The 18015-nt window shown below is 42.8% G+C and overlaps 1 protein-coding gene across 3 annotated transcripts in view; it reads left to right on the top strand.

The window, feature by feature from the left end:
- Nucleotides 1–18015, top strand: part of WLS (Wnt ligand secretion mediator) — a 101605-nt gene that overhangs the window by 69305 nt on the left and 14285 nt on the right. For 2 of the 3 annotated variants that reach the window (XM_045035998.1, XR_006584378.1), the window contains exons 4-11: nucleotides 4414–4575; nucleotides 5891–6027; nucleotides 8917–9085; nucleotides 9302–9379; nucleotides 10399–10496; nucleotides 10854–10917; nucleotides 13175–13318; nucleotides 14478–14561. In XM_045035998.1, the coding sequence (XP_044891933.1) occupies nucleotides 4414–4575; nucleotides 5891–6027; nucleotides 8917–9085; nucleotides 9302–9379; nucleotides 10399–10496; nucleotides 10854–10917; nucleotides 13175–13318; nucleotides 14478–14561 (936 nt within the window). The remainder of the gene's footprint in view (nucleotides 1–4413; nucleotides 4576–5890; nucleotides 6028–8916; nucleotides 9086–9301; nucleotides 9380–10398; nucleotides 10497–10853; nucleotides 10918–13174; nucleotides 13319–14477; nucleotides 14562–18015) is intronic. The other variant, XM_003990178.6, reaches the window with a different exon arrangement.

Raw genomic sequence — 18015 nt, 5'->3', positions numbered from 1 at the left:
CATAGGAGGGAGGTTACTCTCCTGCATTGAAAATAAGGAGACATTTTGTTTTGGGCAAAGGCCTTTAATTTTATGATTCCTCATAAATGAAAATGCAAAGATTGACTCAGTGACCCTCAAAGGATAGTAGGATTTGATGGTATAAGGACCAGGTCACAGTTAGCCAGGGGCCCTTTTCATTGCCAAGTGCTGTCCTCACACACACCTTCCCAGGTTCTGACTCCCCTGCCCGTACTGACTAAAGTTTCTGTGAAGATGAAATGGAGCCATGGTTATTGTCACTCATGGTTACATTCCTTAAGGGTATTGACATGGAGCACCATCAGCTAGGTGACGTCTGATGTCCCTTCAGGTACAGAAATTGTCTCATTTTTTCTGTGTGAAGTGCATGAGAGACCCAACAGCACTGAAACACATTCTTGATTGCATCATCTGGCATCTTCGGATCAGTTGCTTTTAAAGGACTTGGGCAGCTTTGTAATACCTGCTTCATCGATCAGTTTGGTACTTCTTCTCTCCTAGCATTGGCCTTTCCTGGCCTCACTTTTGGCTATCGCTGCAAAGATGGGGTGTCCTGTGGAATGAATGGTAGGCATGGTAGGTTGAAGCTTCTGGGTATCATGCCCCAGCTGTCCACCCTACACTGAAGAGGAGTAAGATGGGGAAGGGCAGGTTCATAGTATTACCATTTAGTTAAAAGTGTGGATTTGGAACAAAACACACTTGGCTTCAGTTCCAGGCTGTATCACTTACTGACTGCATGGCCTTAGGCAAACGTACTTAATCTGTCCAAGCTTAATTTTCTCATCTGCAAAGTGGGATAATAATAGCTGCTTTGGGTTTCTTTATAAGGATTAAATGAGATGGTGGACACAAGCAGGGTGACCTTACTATTTCATATCCTCTCTGGGATATGTTTGGGAATGAAAGAGGAGGTTTCACCAGGTGGGCCACCAGGACTGTTGTGGGCAACCCACACACCCTATGTATAGGGGAACCTGGTATTTATGAACTCTCCCTTCCCCGGGTTCCCTAGACCAGAACTACAGAAAGTGTGGTCTGAGGACCAGCAACACCAGTATGACCTCGGAGCTTGTAGGAAAGGCAGATTCCCAGGCCTGGTTCACACCCAAAACCTAGTAAGTCAAAATCTCAGGGTATAGGACCAAGGAATCTGTGTTTTAACAGGATTTCAACTCCTGCAGTTTCATGAAGTTTAAATGTCACTGCCCTAGACCCTCTGCTGTCTGCCAAACGTAGTGCCATCCCCTAAAAAAATCATCTGGAGTTGTTTGGGGTAGGTACTTGGGGGTAATCTGTAGGTGAAAATGAATGGTAGAGAGAAACCTGAGGTAGCAGGAGAGAGGAATATCTGACATTTTCAAATCTTTATATGCAGTGGGAAAAATTAATTAAAACCTTTCTGTCACTGCAAGTTGATTGCATCTTTCAGAGGTGAGACTGGTTGGATATCTAAGCTCAAGTATATGAAGCTTTGGGGTATGGAATTTCATCCTCAGAAAAGGGAAAAGTCATTTCTTGCCTCACTTACACACTTGGAGGGTGCTGAGAAGCAGAGTGAGGGGGAGGTCATTAAGAAGCCTGGAACTGCTTCTTAATGATGGCTGCTTAATTATCTTTAGGATGTGTTGATCCCTTTCAAGAAAGATATTAAACCTTGAAAAGTGTGAAGGAAATGAATCATCAAATCTCTGCTTTTTGATTGCAGTGAAATTTAGTCTTGAGTCTGAAGATTAAATGAGAAATTGCTTTAAAGCTTTTTAGTCCCTGGTGGATTGTGAATTGGGAAAAAAAAAAAAGTCAAGTTGCCACCTGCTGTAATTTGTCCTAATTAGCCAGTCTCATGCTGGAGTTGGGGGAGGCCTAAGGGGGATGGGGAAAGGAAGGGGGGGAGAGTGCCTTTCTTCCTAAATGCCCTAAATACTGGCAGAGGCAGAACCTTGGTGCATAAGGATAAGTTCCCAACAGGAGACAGTGAATTTGTCTCGGAGACAGGTAGACCAGGCCAAGATCCCAGAATCTGGTGTGCCTAATTTGTTGAAGGTAAATTTGTCTCATGAAGTGGTAGTGTTACCCTCTCTATAAGGACGAGGAAGTGGAGGACACTGAGAGAACCGTGAATGGGAAATTAGAAGGAACCCCTGGAGATCTTGTTTTACTTAGGAGGAAAGTGAGGCTGAATGAGGCAGATGACCTTCTCAAGGAATCCAGCAGGGGGCCAGATCAGGGCTAGAACAGAAGTCTCCTGACGTGACGTTCAGTGCCTTCCCTACCACAGACACATGCCTCAGTACATGTCTGGAGCAACATCACTGTTTTCTCCCTGCTGTACTTGAGGGTCCCCTTCCCCATCAGAGTTAGAGGCTGGATTTGGAAGACCTATGTCCCCCAACCCAGTACTGCTACTACTTTGGGACCTTGGGCGAGAAATACAATCAAGTCAGTGGCAATAGACTAAGTAATAGTTTTGTTCCCTTCCCTCTCAAAACCTCAATTTCTAGAAATAAAACAAGACCCTGAAGGAAAGCACATAAGAAAATTCTTTCTTGCCGTTAACATAGAGGATAATTAACTTCTTCAGTGTGGATTAATCTGAGGCCAAATTTGAGCAGGGTAGTTCCTGCAGAGCCCCAGTACTTGCCCTGATTTATAAGTGTAAAGGAAAGGAGTAGAGAGGAGAGAAGGAATCTACATAAGAAGAATCATCCAGTCTGCAACTGAAGTTTGGAAAAGAAGCAAAAAGCTTTCGACAGAAGAATTGTTTTAAATCTCATAAGCCAAGTCAACGAATAGTTCTGAAAGAATCCTTCAAACCTTAGTGGATGAAAGACTATTATGATTGATTTGTAATGTCTGCTATGAGTGAGGAAGGGAAGAGTGGGAGCATAAAAGCCAGATATTAGCCTACTGTACCTCTACTTTTGTCTCTGTCTCTATACAAAATTCTGTTTATTGCACTCTAAGCTCTGTCCAATAAAGAATTCTCCAAGATCACCAAAGGGTGAGAGACTCTTCATACACCAGTCGGATTGTGGATCACTTGTTATCTTCCTTCTGATTTCTCCACTGGACTTTTTACTCTAAAGATATACAAAAAAATTATGTTGGTCCTGAGAATATAGGCTTAGGAACAGCGAATTAGGTCTTCCCTATCACTTGGTTAAGAGGTGTACAGCAGGAAAATACTGAAGCTGGCATATAAACCCTACATCGATGGCAGACACTCATCTCTTTTATCAGGGAAAAGTCCCTAGCTACTAAAGCTGATGCCTCTACATGCCCATATTTACTCCCCTACCCTGACCCCTCAGCAGGGCCACATAGCCAGGAGTCCTGGTGAGGTAGAGCAGAATTTAGTTTTCAAAAGCAACCTGCACCCCTACTCTTTAATGTCTCACAACCATGCTTTCTGAGCAGTAGCTCTTCAATCATTGGCAGGAAGTCCAAGAGGCTTTTCTAGAAATGGGGCTAAATTTGGCTTAATTAAAATTTCTGCTCCCTTCTGCCATCTAACCTCTTGGGCAGTTAGGAAGCTTCAGAGGCAGAAAATTCCAAGTTGGCACCTCTGACAACCTAATCCCATTATTACCTTTTATCCCTTCTATCTTCCCCAAATTCTTTTTTTTTTTCTTTAATTTTTTTTTCAACGTTTATTTATTTTTGGGACAGAGCATGACTGGGGGAGGGGCAGAGAGACAGGGAGACACAGAATCGGTAACAGGCTCCAGGCTCTGAGCCGTCATCAGCCCAGAGCCCGACGCGGGGCTCGAACTCCCGGACCGCGAGATCTTGACCTGGCTGAAGTCGGACGCTTAACCGACTGCGCCACCCAGGCGCCCCTATCTTCCCCAAATTCTAAGTGTTCCTTGACTTGCTTCTTTTTCTATCAAATCAATAAAAGGAAGATATTTTCACCTTCTTGTGGCTTCAGGCAAAAGCCGTGAAAATAATTACTCTTGGCATCCAAGAGTGTGATGAACATTTCAGAAGTTGACTGTTCCATGCAGCCAACAGTCACGGAATAGTAGTGGTCTCCCATGATGTGCTGCAAATAAAAAGCCCTTATAGGCCTGGTAGACCAGGTTATTCTGATGTGAAGCTTAATGCGGATTGAAGAACTGAGAAAGTGTTTGCTAAGAGAGGAGATTTCTGTTTTTTATCTAAAATTTTCTGGTTCCACTTCAAATGTGGCTGGGTCTTTTTTGGGGGGGGGGGGTGGAGGGAGCAGCCATTGGATACCAAGCCTCCAGTGTGCCCTATTATCTGTAGCTCTGAGGTATACCTTTAAGCATTAGCTTTTCAGCATTGGTGATATGAGGCGAAGGTAAGGCAATTTAGACATGGTCTGTTGGAAATAGTGATTCTGTCTCAAACTCTCTGCTCTTCTTCCAGACCCCAGAGTATGAGGGTCGTTACTATGAATGTGATGTCCTTCCTTTTATGGAAATCGGGTCTGTAGCTCATAAGTACTACCTTCTGAACATCCGGCTGCCTGTGAATGAGAAGAAGAAAATCAATGTTGGAATTGGGGAAATAAAGGATATTCAGTTGGTGGTAAGTGAATCTACTGGGTCCAGGCAGCATGTGACATTAGAACACCAGCTCAGAATGGTGGTTTGTGAGCATGTGTGTTGGAAAGTAACTCTATCTCACCCTTGGAATCTCCGTGTGCCCACTGCGTCACCTGAGAAATAGAAATGATGGCTGAGATTTAAATTGACATGAGAGATTACAGAAATGGAAAGTAATGCAGTTATTGTACCCATTTAAGATTTTATTATAATGGTCATGATTGTGTAATAATACCAAGATAAAAGTAATTTTTCTTTATACGTCTCACCTTGCAAGGACAAATGTTTCTTTTTTTTTTTTTTAAGTTTATTTATTTGTTTTGAGAGGGAGAGCAGTGGAGGGGCAGAGAGGGAGAAAGAGAATCCCAAACAGGCTCCACGCTGTCAGCACAGCACCCTATGTGGGGCTCAAACTCGCAAACTGTGAGATCATGACCTGAGCCAAAACCAAAAGTCAGATGCTTAACCAACTGAGCCACCCAGGCACCCCCCTTCTCTTTCTTTTCTTTTTTCTTTTTTTTTTCTTTTTTAAGTTTATTTCAAGCACAAATGTTAAAGGTAGCAATGGTGTTTTTTAGGTTCTTTCCATTTTATTTTTTTAACAGGCAAAAAAAAAAAAAAATAGAACATGGACCAAGAGTCTTCTTTATCTAAAAAAGTCACATAAGAAATGCACATTTATTGTAGAAAATTAGGAAGCAAAAGTAAACACAAAAAATAACATAAAAATTGCCCATAATATCTAGAGAAATAATCACTGTTGAGGTTTTGATGTATATCCCTACAGACTTTTTCTATACAGATAGAAAGATACATGCATATAGTTTTTCCAAACAAAAAAAAGTCATACTCAACTGACTTCTTTGTTCCTTGCTTTTTTTTTTTTGTTTAATAGTATATTGTGAATATAATATAAATATACTTTGCAATACTGTGTAGCATTCCACTGTATAGATTTACCTTAACACATTTTACTGTCCCAACATTTTGGGAGCTATCTTAAAATAGCTCCAATTTTTCAATAAAAAAGTCTCACAGAAAAATCTTTAATCATGCTCTTAGTGATTCCCTTTGTATAGAGTGGGTCCATTTTTTTTGCCTTTTATTTAGATTTCTTACAGTGCCTGAGGAGGGGGCAGGGGAAGGGTGAAGAGGGTACATGCTATGAATATTAAAGCTCTTGATCTTGACAGTTCAGCAGAAAAGATCTCTTTTCACTTCTCCCCAAAATGCGTTTTCTGGGAGAAAATAACACTAAGATATAGTCACCTTCAAAATTATGATTGGTCTTTGCCTAGGGAATCCATCAAAATGGAGGCTTCACCAAGGTGTGGTTTGCAATGAAGACCTTCCTTACGCCCAGCATCTTCATCATTATGGTGTGGTATTGGAGGAGGATCACTATGATGTCCCGACCCCCAGTGCTTCTAGAAAAGTAAGAACTGATTTAAGAGCACTCTTAAAGAACACTGGCATTCTAGATCTGCCTGCCATGGTCCTGGTTTTGCTGGGGTTTAGTTCAAGTGGTCATTGTGGTACTTAGGCAGGTGATTAGACCAGGAATCATCCTAGACTCTTTTTACTCCTTCAGCTTTCACACGCAACTTATTATTAAATCCTAAGGATTAAACCTCTCTCACATTTCTGTTTCTCTATTCTGTCTTTGCTCTTCATTCCCGTGGTCTGAGTCAGATACTTCTCTCTGTCACTGTGGACAAACTGCCTTGCTCCGAAGCCCAACCCTCTCACCTCCATAAAGATGATATGCTCGTAGATATATCCCCTTTCTGTCCCACATTACTGACTTTTCCTTTCTGCTAGATTATTCCCATTAACATGCAAACACACTATACCATTTCACATTCTTAGACAAAACTCTTGATTTTCCTATTTCCCCCTGAAGCCACCACACCGTCTCTTTACTCCTCTTCATATCAAAACTCCTCAAAAATTTTGTCCGTATATCTCCTCCACCTGTTCTTTCTTGGGCCCATTCCACCCCTCAGTAAAACTGCTCTTGACAGGATCTCCAGTGACCTTCACATTCTAAATCCAATGGTCACTTCTCAGTTCTCACTTGACTCATCACCAGTATTCGATGTAATTGGTCATTTCCTTTTTCTTCACAGAGCCTTCTTCACCCTTCTCATGGTTATTCTCCTCCTTTGCTGATCATCACTGTCTCCAGTGCTGTTTCCAACCATCTTTTCAACCTCTTAAACTTGGGAGCCAGTGCTCAGTCTTTGGGCCTCTTCTCTTTATTAGCTATGCCTGTTCCCAGAGTGATGTCGTCTAGTCTTGTGGTCTTAAAAATCACCTACACTCTGATGACTCTTAATTTATATCCTCAACCTCAGCCTCTCTCAGCCCTCAACCCAAATATTCCAGCTGTTTATTTAACATCTTCACTTGCACAAAAATGTAACACATGCAAAGAACAACATTTTATTTTCTCTGCTTCAAACTTGCCCCTCTCTTAGGCATCCCCACTGAAGGAAATGGCAGCTCCATCCTTTCAGCTGCTCAGGTTAGAGAAGTAGGAGTCATCCTTTACTTCTTTTTTTCACACCCCTCGTCCAACCCAGCTGGAAATCTCACCGTATCCATTGCTACCACCATAGTCTATCTAACTCACTTTCACTTCTCATTTCTCACCTGGATGACTAGAAATAGCCTCTCAATTGCTCTTCTTGCTTCCACTCTTGTCCTTCCTATAGTCTATTCTCATAGCAGCCAGTGTTCACTTTCAAGTATAAATCAGATCTTGTCACTCCTCTGCTCAAAGCTCTCTGTTGGCTTTTCATTTCAAATCCTCTGATTTCATCTCCGATCCTCTCTACCATTTACCATCCCCCTTGATGATGCTTGGACATGCCTGGTATGCTCCCACCCCATGGCCTTTGCACTGCTGTTCTCTTCGTCTGAAATGCTCTTTCCTAGATATCTCTGTAGCCCAATTCCTCATTTTCTTCAGGCCCTGTCATAATGTCTCTTATCTTAGAGACTTTTTCCTCTCCACCTTATGTAAAGTAGTATTCCTTCTTTCTTCATTTTCTTACCTTGATTTATTTTTCTTCATTATATTCTATATTTATTTGCTATCTTTCCTCCCAGACCCATCCTCTCACCCCTGCTGAATGCAAGCATCGTTAGAGCAGGATCTTTGCCTACGTTGTTTACTACTATATCCCCAGCATCTAGAATAGTGACTGGCACATAGTAGGAACTCAATAAATATGAATGTGTTGAATGAATGAATGAATGATATCATTCCACTGTTTAACCTTCTTATTGGATCCTCAGTCCTTTTAAGATAAATTTCAAGTTCTCTGATGGGGTAGGCAAGTTTCTTCATGAATTCAGCTTTTTTTTTTTTTTTTTTTTTACTTATTTAGTGTCACGTCCTGTCATTTCCTGGTATGTGCTACATGCAGATCCCCAAATGCTTCAGGCTGTTCCAGGCTTCTGTGCCTCCATCCAGGCTTTTCCCTTTGCTTGAAATGTCCTTCCACCTCCCCAATCTTGACTCCCAGCTCTTCTCGGTTTCTGTCTCTGCCAAAGTTAGAAGTCCGTGTGGCAGCCTGTGCACACTTCTGTCATATCACTTGTCACACTTTATTTGGCTCAGCCACTACATATATCTCCTTGAGTAGAAGAGGGCTACTCTTTTAGGTATCTCTAGTCCTAACAAAATGCCTGGTATGTCATCTGTGCTTAATTAACCCTTGTATTTCATAGGTATGAATGGAAGTATGAATAAATCAGTGACAAAACGCATGAACTTGATAGAGCAGTGGCAATTAATAGTACAATAGGGAAAAAACAAAATAAAAACTAAACACACAGCTAAAAGAAGTATTTCATGTTGTTTGGAGTGATTTATTATTGAAACAATCATGCTTGTTCCTAGTTGCTGAGGATATAATAACGATGATAATGAGTGTTCTTAATGATCAGGTTAATGATTACCTGAATAGGTAAGCGGGGATAATTATGTTCAAAGAGGTCTGCTTAAGAAGGCAAAGGCGGGGGAAAACATTGTAGGAAGCTCTCAATCTGATTTGGTACCAAAATAAAGTTCAGGGCATTAAGGAGGTTAGGTTCAATTACATAGAAAATGTTAATGTAACACTCCTTCGTTCTGCAGTGGTGCTAACAAAATAAGACATTTTGCATCTCTGTAGAAATGAGAGCTAAGAAACTGATCATATGGCTTCAGTCCTAATATGAAACATCTTATTTCCCAAAACTGGGTTTTTTTTTTTTTTTTAAATCTGCCTCCCAGATGAATAAAGTGGTTTTCCTGATATTCTCTCATGATCAGAGTTATCTTTGCCCTTGGGATTTCCATGACTTTTATCAACATCCCGGTGGAGTGGTTTTCCATTGGATTTGACTGGACCTGGATGCTGCTGTTTGGTGACATCCGACAGGGCATCTTCTATGCGATGCTTCTCTCCTTCTGGATCATCTTCTGTGGCGAGCACATGATGGTAAGAGCCTCCTGACGAAGGAAGGGACTAGAAGGAAGGGTCTGGAGTCAGACCGTTGGTTCAGATTCCTACTCTACCACTTACGAACTAGCCAGGTGGCCTTAGGCAAGTGATTTAATCACTCAGAATTTCAGGTTTCTTGTCTGTAAGATGGAGTTTAAAGGCCTAAAGCATAGAGTTTTGTGAGATTTAAATGAGATGATGTATTTTTTACAGAAAGTAAACACACAAATGTCAACAATTACCACCATTTCCTCTGCTTTGGCTTCAGCTCTTCTTGTCCCCAGGACCAAGGTAACCCCCAGTGAATGTGGGCCTGGCTCTTTCCCACTGGCAACTTATCCAGGTGGCCTAGTAACCCCTATTACCTCCCTGGTCTCAGTTTGCACAGACATCAAATCATATTTCAGGCGGGACTGAAGGTACCATGGATAAAAATAATGGTGCAGTCATCACGTTGTGGCTAAGGTGATGTGCCAGCTGGAGCTTGGTCCTCCTGTCAGGCACAATCAGCTTCGTAGTAGTGGACTGTTTTTAAATCCCATAATGGTTTGATCACTGCTTCTGAAGACTTGCAGCCCTTGTAGGAGCAGTGAGAGGAGAGAGAGGTGTTAGCTTACAGCTGGGGTAGCCATAAGGGCCCCTCCAGCAGTGATGCACTGAGAATGAGCCCTCACAGCAGGGACAGGAGTACAGGAGACTCAGGTAGAGCAGCCCAGCCTACCATGGTGGAGTGCCCAGAGTGAGTTGTGTGCAGTGTTCCCACCTGGGCTCCAGCCTGGCTGCTACAATTTGTCTTCTGCCTTTCCCTGTTTTCTCACTTTATATTCCTTCATTCTCTGTCTCTTGGTATCTTTCCGTATCTCTCAAGAGGAACCACTCTTGATTTTAATGAAGACAGGGAGAATATATGTCTATTATCCTAACCATGAGAGATATTGATATATCTCTTGACATATTTTAATGCCTTAGAGTTTTTATTTTGTCCTCTGGGCACCACCCACCTGATCAAACACAAGTGTTTTGTCACATAGGAATTCAACTCTGAATGAGTCCATTTACAGACCATAGATCTTCCACTGCTGAGGGTACAAGACCTTTCTTTGGGTTCCCATAGCATCCTGTTCCTATTGCTGTGAGGGCCCCTATGGGTGGGCTGATAACAATGAGCTCCTTTGGAACAAAGATTTTGGTCTTACTCATTCTCCTCTGCCTAGAGCCTAGCGTGATGCTTGATATACAACAGGTGTTTGAATGACTGACTTGTGTGCTTTGCTTTCCCCTGTCTCATTTCTCAATTTGGTTTTCCTCAGGATCAGCATGAGCGGAATCACATAGCAGGGTATTGGAAGCAAGTTGGACCAATTGCTGTTGGCTCTTTCTGCCTCTTCATATTTGATATGTGTGAGAGGTGAGCAGGTGCCTGTGGGGTCCTGGGCTAACATGTGCATCCCTATGTCCACTCCAGCTCCTTTAGAGGTATTCAAAGAGGGGAAGGGTGGCCGGGAGCCTATGGGGTGAAAGCACTGGACATGGTCACATCCTCAGATAAAGATTGGGATTAAATCAAAGACAAAGCCCTTTATAGATGGAAGATATTTGTGCTGGCCCTATCCTTCAGACTCTGTTTCTCTTTAAGTCTGCCAGCCTTTCTTAGTCTAAATACAGCTCCCACCCCTCTGGCTGTGAGAAACTAAGAATGTGTAAAAAGAAAGTTCCCCTCTGCCTCTGTATTAATTGTGTCTTTCCATATCGTTTTTCTTTGTAGAGGGGTACAACTCACGAATCCCTTCTACAGTATCTGGACTACAGATGTTGGAACAGAGCTGGCTGTATCCTTCCTTGCTGGGTTCAGGGTTTCATTTCTTGTCATAGCCACCTGGTCCCTCAAGATGATTTTCTAAGTCCTGCTAATGTTCTCCATGTGTGCTCGGCCAGAGCTTTGATCCTCAGACCAATGATAACGGTGCAATTAAGGCAAATAAGAAGAAGAATGAATGCTTGCTTTTAAGCCCTGTGAGAGGAGGCAAAATGAAGAAGTTGCAGTGCGTCCTCACAGCAGATGGATCAGAGTTGCTAGTCTTACCACAGCCTGTCTAAATGATCTATATGCTTGTTTACTGCAGACTCCGGCATGGCTAGCTTTTCCCTGCAGCCACAGAGGCTCATATCTGGGCCCCTGTGGGAGAGCCCGTTTCCAAAGTCATCTGTGTGCGCGACTTCTCACAGTGACCTTGGTGTGCCAGCGTACGTGCTGCTGCCATTCCTTTCTGAGACCGCATGGAGATAAGGCTAAGGTGATTAGTTCCAGGGGAGTTGCCGACGCTTCTGGTTGGTTGGTGTAAACTCTGTCTGAGTCATCTTCATGAAGCAGAAGCGACGGTCTTAGCTTATCCCCTTTAGGATGCTGGATTTAAATATTTTATCTTCCTGAATAATATGTCAAGAGCTTTGGGAGAAAAAGACTCTCCTCTGGAGTGGGGAGAAAGGCTGGAGTTGTATTATTTCCTGATGGATAATATCTTGTCACGTGCTGGTAAATAATGCTTTGTTCGGCCATAATGTTTATCTGGGCTTCTTAGTGTCACAAGAACTTTGTGAGCAAACTGATTCAGTAGTATCATTACCTTAAAGATGAGAGAGTTGATCTCACCATGACTCCCATCCTTCCTCTCCAAAATGTGAGCTGCACAACACGGGAAGTACTCATAATGTTAAGTCTACTTCAACCTTTTCATTGTACAGATATGATGGAGGTCCAGGGAAGCAAATAAAATGTCAGGTTTCCTCATTCCAGGGTACTGTTGGCTTTATGGAAGAAGGAGAAACTGCATTAAATGCATTACTTAATGAAATATACATGCTGAGTTCACACTTGTTAAAATTTTTTAAAATATGCAACTTGGGGTAGAGTTGGAGCAGAAAGGACTTGCCCTGCCTCCCAAGCCAGCTCAGTGTACCCCAAGCCAGCCTCCCAAGCCAGCCTCCCTGTCACCTGCCTCCCAAGCCAGCTCAGTGTACCCCAAGCCTTGGTGGTTCTCAAGGTAAGCTTTAAAGATAGTTCTCAGGGTTGCCCTGATCAGTTTCAACGTATATACTGCCCCCACCCTCATCTCCCAATTTGGCCATCTGTCCTTCTGCCCCCTGTCCCATTTGACAAGATTTTTCTTGTGGTAACAGAAGATTGCAAACAGAATTTCCTCCCTGGTTTTACTTCAAGGACTTAGGTCCCATGCCCAGCATCCCTTCTAGCTGCTGTGGCTGCTCCCATCTGCCACTCCATCACTTCCTGATTCCAGGGTGTCTCAGTCCTCTTATAAAAATCCAAGGACTAACTAGCCCAGTGGTTCTTAAACTTGATCCCTGCTCTTGGTTTCCCTGCTCTTGAAAAATCTGATTTCATATATCTTCAGTGAAACCTGGGCTGCATTTTAACACTTCAGGTGATTTTAATGCAGCATTCTACCTGATCAGTAATTTGCAACTGATATCCAGTATTTTAGTGCTTTTCAAATTTATTGTACATACATATCTCCTGGGGATCTTAAGAGGCAGATTTTGATTTAGTAGGTCTAAGGTGGGCCCTGGGATCTGCATTTCTCACAAGCAAGACTCCATTCCTCTTCTTCCTTGCCTCAGAGAGCAATTTGGTTCATTCCATTCTGTTGTACTTCTGTGTCAGAAAATCTAGGGGCGCCTGGGTGGCGCAGTCGGTTAAGCGTCCGACTTCAGCCAGGTCACGATCTCGCGGTCCGTGAGTTCGAGCCCCGCGTCAGGCTCTGGGCTGATGGCTCGGAGCCTGGAGCCTGTTTCCGATTCTGTGTCTCCCTCTCTCTCTGCCCCTCCCCCATTCATGCTCTGTCTCTCTCTGTCCCAAAAATAAATAAAAACATTGAAAAAAAAATTTAAAAAAAATTAAAAAAAAAAAAAAAGAAAATCTCTATCACTGGCATTAGAATACCAGTGTTAATATTTTATCCTCCTGAAAATTGCCCAACTATTTGGAGACAGAGGGTGTTGTTGCCAACAGAGCTGAGACATGCTTGTGTCCCCAGCTAGCCTGCCATTTCCTTTACTGGAAACCATCAGATGGCCTTCATCATTGTGGCTGGCATCTGCCTCTGCCTCTACTTCCTGTTTCTGTGCTTCATGGTATTTCAGGTGTTTCGGAACATCAGTGGGAAGCAGTCCAGCCTGCCAGCCATGAGCAAAGTCCGGCGGCTGCACTATGAGGTGAGCAAATCTCTTGGCTCATGCAGGATCTGGTTACTCAGTGTCTCCTGCTTGATATGTAAACACATACCACACACCTGTACCTGGAGATTAGAAGCCTTTATTTCAAATACACATCGAGAGGTTCTCATGTAACGTAGGAGCTCTGGGCAAAATAAGAGGCTAAATCCGACCCTGAAAACACCTAGCTGGCCTGCGTGGATCTTGGAGTTTTCTGTGGGGTGAACTTGTTCAGCAGGTTCTTCAGCTTTGGGGTGGAATGTGGGTGATACTAGATGGGAGATTTGACTAGGGCAGAATCAGCCTTGAGACTGGGCTTCAGCCCAGGTGATCTGATTTTTAGGCTCCCAAGAGGCTACATTTCCCCTAAAATATCCAGCAGGTGATCAGATAGAATTCGGTAATTTCTGTTTATATATTATGCATCTCATTCAAGGGAAAACACTCAATATCCTCTAATCTCTAATACAAGCAACGCATTCTTAATTTTTCAAGGATCCCTTGGACTCATGCCTAAGTGGCTGTCCTTGGAGAGACATGGGCCTAATTCCTCCGTGAAAAGAAACAGAAACTGCAGAACCCCAGGGTTTTTATATGCAGTGGATCTGCAACTAAGCACCCCTGAATAAGAGGTGTCTCTCCCTGAAACACAGGTTCCCTCAAATCCTGCTCTCAGGAAACCCTGGGCACTTGCTGAAGCTTTGCCTGTCTCTAGAGCTGGAGTGACACATGAGAAAATTCAACCAAATCCACTTCATGTTGATTAATATGCACATTTCTTTTTGTTCACTGGAGCAGAATTTTATTACAACCGCAGAAAACTTGGATTTGGTGACTTTGAACCCTTGCAGAGAAGCATAACCAGCTTAGCAGGGAAATTAGCAGCCTCACCACGTGCTGTGAATATAATTTTCCCAGGCTCTGGTATCACTGTTTCATGAGAGATAAGAACATAAGAAATATTTGGCCCAATAAATTTTTCAGCCACATTCACCTCTGCAGGAGAAATGTTACTGTGTGAAATTATTTTACTAGTCACTCTTAGGGATTTGGTTTTATAGATTTCTTTAAAATTAGTTTTTTATAGATTTATATATTGAGAAAAGGATTGGTACCAGCTGGGAGTGTGTTAAGCTACTCTTTTTCTCCTTCCTAACAGGGGCTGATTTTCAGGTTCAAGTTCCTCATGCTGATAACCTTGGCCTGTGCTGCTATGACTGTCATTTTCTTCATCGTTAGTCAGGTAAGTGGATCCTGAACAGTCAGGGTGAGAATGTGCTGGAGAGGTGCCTCTATTCTGCATAGAAAATTCTAGAGAGCCGCTGAGGAAGGAGCAGGGAGGCTATAATGCTGGGCAGCTCTTCAGACCATGTTTTTTAAGGGACATTCCACCTGGCCAGAGGTGGACAGAATTTTCCCTTTCAGTACAGCCTCACGGGAAGAAGAAGGTGCTGAATAAATTAAAAGCCTGCGGCCAGATGGAAGGGCACTTATTTCATTTAGTTGAGAATACACTTTTCAAGCCCTATAGCAGAACAGCAATAAGCAAGTATCAGTTTGATTTGATCCTTATCTAGCATTAACATAGATCCTTTTACAGTCCATCAGCCATTCTTTGCAGTAATTATATTGCCACTTAAACATGAAATACAATTCACAAGTCCCCTTGATAGAATCTTACCTTTCTGCTGGTTATTTCCAAAACTCAAACTTTTGCTCTCTTGATGACCTCAATAATGGTAATAATGTTTAAATATTGGTAACTGGTTTTGGAAAGTGGAAAGTACTGTTTAAATCTGACATGCTACCTTTCTGTCATTCATTGGAGCTTTGCAAAAATCCTGTGGGGAAGTAGGGTAAGTTTTGCTATCCCAGTTGCTAAGATATGAAATCGAATGGCCTTAGAGACATTTCCCATTTGTGCTGTTTTCCAGCCGGGTAGGATTGTGGATGGGTTATTTCACAGTTCTAAGGTTGAATTTTTTTATATGTAGAACGGATGTTCTGCAAAAGGTGCCTGTAAGGATCACGGGCAGCAATGCTTGCAAAGTAATTTGCAGAGTGCCTGGCACATCGTGGGCAGGAATAGCTGTGCTCTTGTGAATAAAAAAAAAAAAGGGTAAATATTGGGCCAAAGGACATTCAGTAAGTTAGGGACCAGAACCCAGTCCTTTTGACTTTTTCTTTTCTTTTTTTGCCAATTGTTCTGTCCTCTCTGTATTTGGCCCAAACTGAGAATGTAAGTAGTGCAGATAGAGCCTTGGGATGCAGATTTGTCTTGTTCTGCTAGCTTATTTCCTCAGAGGGGCTCCTGTGCTTTTTTGTGCCATAGACCAACCCCCTTGGGCAACCTGGTGGAGGCTGTGGGCTTCTTCTTGGAATGTTTTTAAATGAGTAAAATAAAAACTTTGGACTTCAAAGGGAATCAGATATATAGGTATTTGCAATTATATATGTTACAGATATTACAGATCTATATCTATAATTGTGATTGATACAAAATTATGATTTCTATTGGTGGCAGAATTATCAGTGGTGCTAATATTAACAGGAACTTGTTTTCTACATTCATAAATGAGAGAAATGGTAACTTTCAGTTAGAAACGGGTGAAAATAAAGATATAATTGTTCTCATTCCGGTTCATGGACCTCTTGAACTTTATGGAAGGACACCCAAGGGCACCTCTGACCCAAGTTAGGAGCCCCTCGAGCCATGTGGGCTCTGCCCACTGGGCAGTGTTAGTGTTGCTGTTGAAGGCTGACGTGAATGTGGAAAAAAAAAAATAAAACAAATATGCGTATCTGTTTTCGTAAGTTCAACTTACCACGTCTGCTGTGACCTACACCAGTGCTGTGTTTGTATCAGACTGTTTGTTTATAAAGCCTTGGAAATTTCACTCGCCACTCCAAATGCAGTAAAAATATTTCAAATTCTGAATGAGTTTTTTATTCAACCAGCTGAGACTCAAACAAGGGTGTCTGAGGCCTGACTTATCCTTTGGCCAGTTCCCTCGTGTGACCAAAGTGTCCAGCCCCAGTGCCGCGGTAACGCGCTGTGGTACTTAATATGGCCAGTTGGGGGAGTCCGAGAGAGCAGGGTGTGCTTGGAGAAAAAGAACCTCAAGTTAAACTGGACTGAAGAATGAAAGGCAATCCCAAGATATGTTCCCAGGGAGGCAGAAAGAAAGGGCACTTTTGGTCCTAACAACATGTGTCTGCCACCTTGGAAAGCTGAAGCCACACCACCACAGTCCCCATGCCACTTACCCTCCTGCCTCTGCAGAGGGTCCCTTCCACCTGAAGTCAAGAAGGGACAACTGGCCGATCTTTGAGGTACCTATGTGTTTCCCGAATTTAGCCTTGTATATGTTAGATAGCGCACCTTTTTACAGCAAGGTAGGCCAATTCTTCTAAGGAGCAGAGTTTGTGGCTTTTCTTTGGAGAAAAAGATTAATATTCCATTGCCCCAGTATTTTCTAACATAGCTCCAGCCTGTGGCTGGCTTTTTATATCTGCCGCGACAGTCAGCCCGGAGTGGATTTCTACTCGAAGGGGGTAGCAGCGAGTTCTTTTGGATTCCATTAGCTCCTCACATTCCTCCTGCTGGGTTATTTTTTTAAGGTTTATTTATAGATATCTAAGACGTTTTCAGGCATAACTCTCAATGTCCCAGGTACTGTACTAATATAGTCATCAGAGGATTTATTTTTTAATGTCATTTTGGAATGTCTCAGCAATGAGCTCACCTGAAAGAAAACCTATTGGGTAACTTTTTGAAATAGATCCCAGCCTTAGGTAAAAGGAATGTATTAAAACTCCCATTATACTCTCGGGCTTGCTGAGAGAGCTTGCATTTAAGCCCCATGAAATATAATGCGAGGGGATCTCGCCAGGATATTGAAGCTCTGAGGCCAGGAATGAAGGGCTAACAGGAAGCTGTGGAATGCAGTGACCTTGAGGCTTTGTAGCTGGGTCCTGAGGGGCAGTCTTTTAATGCCTGCCATTTTAATGGCCTCAGTCATAGCAACCGAGAGATGGTACATCACAGTCTGGTATTTTAGCCCCTTCCCTCTGGAAAAGAAAGAGGCGTTCCGTTTAGAGGTAGCGGACAGTAGGGAACAGAAGTGCAATGCAGGGAAGAAGGTCACCAACCTTCACTAAGGGGACCCCCAGGTGCCTGACATTCAGGTCAAGCCACATGCAGCAAACTCCCAGAGAGCCTGTCCCCGGCTCTTTTGTGTGTGTGTGTGATCACTTCATTCTGTCACTTACGGAGGAAATGTTTCCAGTAAGAGAGCCTGTGTCTGGGATTTGGAAATCTTGTTGTTAAGTGGAATGTTGGTTGTCAAGACTACTGGGTGTAAAGGGATTTGACCTTCACTTGGCTCCAGGGGTATAATTGGGTGGTTTCACACAAAAGTAAATTGTTCAAATGTTAAATCAGGAAAAACAGGGACTTTTAGAAACAAGACTTATGCAGGGGGAAGATGATTTTCTTTTCTTTTTTTTTCACTGGGGGCTATCTGATTTTTTTCTCCAGAAGTTAAAAGAGGGTGAGTGTCACCTCTCTGCCTTGGCGTTAATAAGATTTTGGATTTACAGGGCCTGCCTGCTCTGTTGAGGCTGCTTACTGTGGTTCACGTTGGTGGGAATGTGCTCAGAGCTCAGGAGGTCTCAGGCAGGAATAATTGAGGGAG

The sequence above is a fragment of the Felis catus genome, chromosome C1 (genome assembly GCF_018350175.1).
Source record: "Felis catus isolate Fca126 chromosome C1, F.catus_Fca126_mat1.0, whole genome shotgun sequence".
In the NCBI taxonomy this organism is placed as follows: domain Eukaryota; kingdom Metazoa; phylum Chordata; class Mammalia; order Carnivora; family Felidae; genus Felis; species Felis catus.
The sequence above is the reverse complement of the archived record's forward strand: the minus strand, read 5'-3'. Positions and strand labels throughout refer to the sequence as shown.